The sequence below is a fragment of the Neopelma chrysocephalum genome, unplaced genomic scaffold, assembly GCF_003984885.1.
Source record: "Neopelma chrysocephalum unplaced genomic scaffold, ASM398488v2 Primary Assembly neopelma1_262, whole genome shotgun sequence".
In the NCBI taxonomy this organism is placed as follows: domain Eukaryota; kingdom Metazoa; phylum Chordata; class Aves; order Passeriformes; family Pipridae; genus Neopelma; species Neopelma chrysocephalum.
In genome coordinates this window covers 75,349-81,577 of record NW_020897924.1, presented here as the reverse complement: position 1 = coordinate 81,577, position 6,229 = coordinate 75,349, and the positions used below count along the sequence as shown (strand labels likewise).

At 66.4% G+C, this 6,229-nt stretch overlaps 1 protein-coding gene across 1 annotated transcript in view; it reads right to left on the bottom strand.

Annotated features, from left to right (window-relative positions):
* Window positions 1–5,463, bottom strand: part of AEBP1 (AE binding protein 1) — a 7,488-nt gene extending 2,025 nt beyond the window's left edge. Inside the window, 17 exon segments of the mRNA XM_027704278.1 lie at window positions 398–594; window positions 683–806; window positions 1,099–1,187; window positions 1,279–1,423; window positions 1,505–1,589; window positions 1,676–1,815; window positions 1,893–2,002; window positions 2,088–2,159; window positions 2,234–2,320; window positions 2,695–2,784; window positions 2,889–2,983; window positions 3,662–3,752; window positions 3,873–3,944; window positions 4,379–4,450; window positions 4,666–4,783; window positions 4,785–5,098; window positions 5,232–5,463. Coding sequence (XP_027560079.1) covers window positions 398–594; window positions 683–806; window positions 1,099–1,187; window positions 1,279–1,423; window positions 1,505–1,589; window positions 1,676–1,815; window positions 1,893–2,002; window positions 2,088–2,159; window positions 2,234–2,320; window positions 2,695–2,784; window positions 2,889–2,983; window positions 3,662–3,752; window positions 3,873–3,944; window positions 4,379–4,450; window positions 4,666–4,783; window positions 4,785–5,098; window positions 5,232–5,463 — 2,133 coding nt within the window.
* Window positions 5,464–6,229: the final 766 nt, after the last annotated feature.

The following is a 6,229-nucleotide window of genomic DNA, read 5'->3' as shown; positions in this document are numbered from 1 at the left end:
GTGGATGGCCCAGGACAGCGGTGAGCCCAAGGGGAGCTGCATCCTACCACCCACCATCCTACCACCATCCTACCACGTCCCATCCCCTGCTCCGCCATCCTGTCCCATTCCACCACTCTACCATCCCTTCCCAGCTCCCCACCATCCCATCCCACCGTTCCAGGTCTCATCCCCTGCCCTGACATCCCAGTTGCCAGGCTTGGAGCCCTGCCACCAGCCCAGGGCAGCAGTGAGCTGCAAGGGGAGGGCAGCATCCTACCACTCTGCCGTCTCATCCCACTGCACAACATCCCATCCCACTACCTCACACCCTACCCCGCTGCTCCACTGACCCATCCCACTGCCCCACGGCTGATCCCACCACCCCACATCCCATCCCACCCCGCTGTCCCCTCACCGCCTCACGGGCCAGCTCGTAGCCGTCAGGGTTGAGGGAGGGGACGAGGTGGATGCGGGTGTCAGTGACCAGGCCCCGTACACGGGGGTTCCCGTCCTGGTACTCCTTGCACAGGAACTGCATCAGCAGCAGCAGCAGCTCCCGGCCCAGGGCCTCATTCCCGTGCAGCCCTGCCGTGTACCGGAACTCGGGCTCACCTGGGGCAGGGAGTGGGCAGGGTCAGCCAATGCCAGGGACCATAGCTGGGGCCCCCTGCACCCCCTGCACCCCCCACACCCCCTCCACCTGTCTCGTGCTCGCCCGGGTTGTCAGAGATCTCCATGGCATAGATCTTCAGCCCCCGTGAGCTCTTGCCGATGTTGTAGATGCGGGTGATGGTGGGACACTCCTCGTTCACCACCTTCATCAGCTGCAGGGCGGGCAGAGATGGGGGCAGCGCTTGGGGGGATAAGCCCACCCCCCCCAGAGGATTCCAGCACCACGGAGGATCCCATCCCCCACCAAGCTGCACACCCCCAAGGAGGTGCCCACCCCCATGGAGGATCCAACCCCCACAGAGGATTCCACCACTGTGATGGATCCCATGACCATGGCCATGTCTACCCCATGGAGGATCCCAGCCCATGGACGTGTTCACAGAGTGTCCCACCCCCTACAGAGGATCCCACTCCCCAGCAGATCTGCCCCCCAGCAGTGCCCACCTGCCTCATGTCCTTGTAGGAGTGGTGTCGGAAGTCCAGGTTGTCCGTGGAGGTCACCTCGTTCTGCTGGCTGTAGTAGCTGCTGACAGCTGTGGAGGGGTCAGGGACACAGCGGTGGGGGACAGCTGCAGAGCTGCCACCCCACCATAGCCCCCCAGGCTGCTTCGGAGTGACTGTTACCGGAAAGGGGGCACCCCAGGACCTCGAGGCGCAGACAGAGGCTCCCATTCCAGCGCTGGGGGTAGATGCGGATGTACCGGGCCACCACTGGCTCAGGGAACTCGCTCAGCACTGGAGTGTCCTTGTCCACATTGCCATAAAACATCTGCCAAGGACGGGAGATGTACTCGAGAGGGCCCCCGTTGTCCCCATGTCCCCCCCCCCAAGCCTGGTCTGGGGTCCCCACCATCTCCTCGTAGCCATTGCTGTACATCACCCAGTGCTGGCTGTCGTTGCTGAAGCCCACGTAGAAGCTGGTGACGAAGTCATCACTGCAAGGGGACAGGGATAGGTTGGGACTCCCACTCCCCCACTGCCCCCTGCCTGTGTCCCCACCTCCACCTCCCTGTGCCCGTACTGGATCTGGGAGTCGCGCCCCTGGGTGATGACGCCGGTGAACATGGTGATGCGGCGAGTGTCCACCTCGAGCCAGTGCGCCCGGCTGTCGTCCTCGGCACACCACGCCCCGTCGAAGAAATCATCCTCATTGGTGCCCGCCTAGGGGGGACAGAGAGCGGGACGTGCGTGGGGGTGTCACTGTCACCCCTGGGGTGGGTGGGAGGAGTGACCCTCACCTGCATGTTGAGGCGGCCACGCTGGGCACCCAGCCCGTGGCGCAGCATGGAGGAGGCCAGGATCTGGTCGTCCTCGATGCGGTGGGACTCCAGCCCGATTGGGGGACATCCTGGGGACAGCAGGGGGAGGGGGAGTGATGGGCATCCCCCCCACAGTGGGGTGTCCCCATCAGTTCTGGAAATGGGGACACTCACTTGTCTTCTCCGCCGGAGGAGTCCATTCCTCATCTGGATCCCACTTCTTCCCTCCTGGTTTTTTGGTTTTTCCTGGGAAAGGGGCACAGTGAGGGGGGCAGGGATGGAGGTGGGAGAGGAGGACAGGGATGGGGACTGGCATCTACCTTTGCGGTCCTGGCCCTTCTCCTCTGCCCAGGGCTCCTCCTCCTCCTCCTCCTCCTCCTTGCTGCTGCTGCCTTTCTTGGGCTTTGCTGTTGGGGAGGTGACACCCACCCCAGGGACGTGACATCCACCCCAGGGATGTGCCACCAGTCCCATGAACGTGCCACTGATGCTGGGAATGTGACACCCACACTGGGAACATGCCACCCTCCAGGGATGTGACACCCACCATGCAGACATGTCACCCACTGCAGGGACATGCCACCCTCCCCAGGGACATGCCACCCACCCTGGTGATGTGCCACCCATCCCAGTGATGTGCCACCCACCCTGGGGATGGGACACCCAGCCCAGGGGCATGCCACCCTCCCTGTGGCTCTGCCACCAACCGTGGGGACATGCCACCCACCATGGGCCCGCCTGGCCCCTGCCCATCCCTCCAACCACCCTTGCCCCCTCTCACAGGGTCTGATTTTCTCCTCGTCTGTCTCCATCCCGTCACCCTTGTCCGGATGTTTGCGGGGCTTCGGCGGGGGGGGCAGCCCGTAGGTCACTGGGGGGCACAGGGTGGGGGCTGGGACACCTCTCTGGGGCTGGTGGGGGGCAGGGGTGATGGGGGGTCCTGGGGTGCCCCATCCCTCCCGGGCTGTCACTCACGGTCATCGTAGTCGGGTGGCTCGAAGCCCTCGCCATAGTCCCCTTCGGTCACTGGGCCAGGCAGGGGGGGCTGTGGGGGGGGGCTGCAGGGGGGGCTGTGGAGGGGGCTCCTCTGGCTCTCCTAGTGGGGGGAAGGGGCTGTGCTGGGGATGGGGAGGCAATAGGGTCCCCGTGTCCCTGCAGGGTCCCCTATGTCTCCATGGGGTCCTCCATGCCCCCATGGGGTCCCCATGGGATCAGTATGTCCCTCTGGTACCCCCATGTCCCTCTGGGGTCCCCATGTCCCTGTGGGGTCCCTATGTTCCCAGTGGATCCCTCTATATCCCACCCATGCACCCAAGAGATCTCCACACCCCTATGGCATCCCCATACCTCTACTGTCCCCCTGAGGGTCCCCCACGCTCCAATGGGAATGCCGTGTCCCTGTGGGGTCCTCCACGCACACACAGGGTCCCCATGTCCCTGCAGGGTTCCTATGGGGTCCCCCATGATTCCGTGGGATCCCTCTGTCTCTATGGAGTCTCCATGTCCCTTTGGACCCTAACCCCTGGCACTCCCAAACCACCAGGAGATCTCCAGACTCCTACAGTGTCCCCACACCCCTATGGAGTCCCCACACCCCTATGGGGTCCCCACACCCTTTATGCTGACCCCATTGCCCACCCAGCTCCAGGCTGCCCCAAAATGCTGCTCCCCTGGGTCCCCAAGGCTAGGGACTGTCCCCCAACCTCACCCCGAGTGGTGCCAGCCCCTGTGTCCCCCTGTCCCCCCACATACGGGGCTCCTCAGGCTGGGGCCAGACACGCTCGGGTCTCCTCCTGCTCGGGGGCTTGGGGGGCTTCTGCTGCCGCCGGATGTACTCGACTGGGGACACAGAGGGTGGCTCTGGTTTTGGGGTGCGAGGTGGGGGGGGACACCCCCTCCATCCCTCCCTGCAGGCCAGGGCACCCTGGTGGTCCCCCCATCCACACCCCAGCACCGTACAGTCCTCGTAGTCCTCCCGCTCCAGCTGCTCGTTGTAGTCCAGAGTTGGGGGCTCCGGCTCCTCAGGAACCTCTGCAGAGAGGGGACACAGGGGGAAGGGGCACAGGGTGGCACTGGGGTGCAAGAAGGGGACACCAGAGAGCAGGGAGGTGGCCCTGGGGTGCAAGGTGGTGGCACTGGGACTCAGGGAGGTGGCACAGATGCAGGGAGGCAGCGCTGGGACACAGGGAAGTGACACTAAGGATTAGGGAGGTGACACAGGGGTGCAGGAAGGTGGCATATGGGAATAGGGAGGTGGCCCTAGGGTGCAAGGGAGTGGCCCTGGGGAGCTGGGAGATGGCATTGGAGTGCAGGGAGGTGACATTTGGGGACAGGGAGGTGGCACTGGGGGGAAAGGAGGTGGCTCCAAGACACAGGGAGATGGTCCCAGGGTGCAGTGGGGTGGCCCTGGGCTGCAGAGGGGTGGCCCCAAGACAGGGTGGTGGCCCTGAGGGCTGGGCACTCACCTGGCTGGGGCTTGGGGTTCCAGTCCTCCCGGCCCAGCCCCCAGCGCTCACTCTGCGGCTCCTCCAGCTCCCCTGGGGACAGGGACAGAGTGAGGGGCTGGCAGGGCCCCTCAGAGCCCCAGCATCCCCCCTCCGTCCTACAGCAGGAAGGTTAGGGGGACAGAGGGGGGGACTCCAGGGGGACAAAGACACCAGGGCAGCTGAGCAGGACATGGGGTGATGCTCTGCTTTGCTGAGACCCACCCCCCACATCCCAGCCCATGGTGAGGGATGTCCCCAGAACTCACCTCGGCCACCTCCATCCTCTTCCTCCTCTTTGTAGTGTGAAGGCTCCAGGAACCTGGGTGCCCCCTCATCATCCTCACCCCGCAGGGGCTGTGGGGTGGTTGTGGGCTCTGGGGGGGAGGCTTGATGGCACTGGTGGCTTCTTGCCAGAGGGTTTGGTGGCCTTGGGTGGCTTCTCCTTGGGTTTTTTGGAGCCTTTCGGGGGTTTTTCAGAGCCTTTGGGGGTTTTTTCTGAGCCTTTTGGGGGGTTTTCAGAGCCTTTCGATGGCTTCTCCTTGGGTTTCTTGGGGGGTTTGCCCTTGCTCCGGTCCCTGTCCTTGTTTTTGTCCTTCTTGGGGCTCCGGGGTCTCTCCTTGGGCTTCTTGGGAGGCTTGGGGGGTTTTTCCTTCTTCCCCTTCCTGGGTTTCTCCGGCTCCGTCAGCGGCCCTGGGGAGTCTGGGGGAGGGAGGGGGCGAAAAGGAGGGGCAGCCGCCCCGAGGTGGGGTGAGGGACGGCGGGGCCGGGCTGGGGGGTCCCCCCGTCCCGCCTCCCCCCCGTTTCCCGTGGGATGGCGGTGCCGGTCGCTCACCGGTGCCGGTGCCGGTGCCGATGCTGAGGTCGGTGCCGAAGCTCAGCTCGGTGCCGTGCCCGTCCCGGTCCCCGCCGTCCCCGGGCCCGAGGAAGCCCCGCAGAAACTCCTCGATCTCGGCGTCGGTGAGCGCGGGGGGCCCCGGGGCGGCCCCCGGTGCCGGTACCGGCAGCAGCGGCAGCAGCGCGGCCGTCAACAGGAGGCAGGAGCGGGGCGGCCCCGCCGGGACCATCGCGCTCCGCACCGGCCCCGCGCCCCGAGAGCCCCGAGAGCCCCGGGCGGGCGGGCTGGGGGCGGCGCTGCGGCCGGGGGCGGCTCCGAGCGGCGGCGGCGCCCCCGGGACGCGCTCGGCACCGGGACGGCACCGGGATGATACCGGCACCGGGATGATACCGGCACCGGGATGGCGCTGGCACTGAACGGCACCCGGATGGCACTGGACGGGATGGGCACCGGCACTGCCACTGTCGCTGGCCACACGCTGTACTGGCACCGCACCGGGTCCGGGACTGCCGGGGACCCGCACTGGCACCGCGCGGGACTGGCGCTGCCTGGCACCGGCACTGGCACCGGCACTGCCGGGGACCCGCGCTGCACTGGCACCGGGACTGGCACTGCAGTGACACTGGCACTGAGGGGACCCGCGCTGCACTGCGCTGGCACTGCCTGGGACCGGTCCCGAGCCCACACCGGCACTGGTTGGGGCACAGCACTGTACTGGCGCTGTGGGCACCCTGGACTGCAGGGGCTGGCATTGCATCAGCACTGGCACGGCGTGGGGACCAGCACGACACGGCACCGGCACTGTGGCCCCCCGCCAGCCCAGGCACTGTAACCCCACGTGCGGCGTCTGGTTCAGGCCTGGAACCGGGCTGGGCACCGGCGCTGCACCCGCAGCAGGGACACCGACACCGTGCTCACAGCACAGCCAGGCACAGGGCACACCCTGCACCCCTGTAAGCCCTGAACCCCCTGTAAGCCCTGAACCCCCTGTAAGC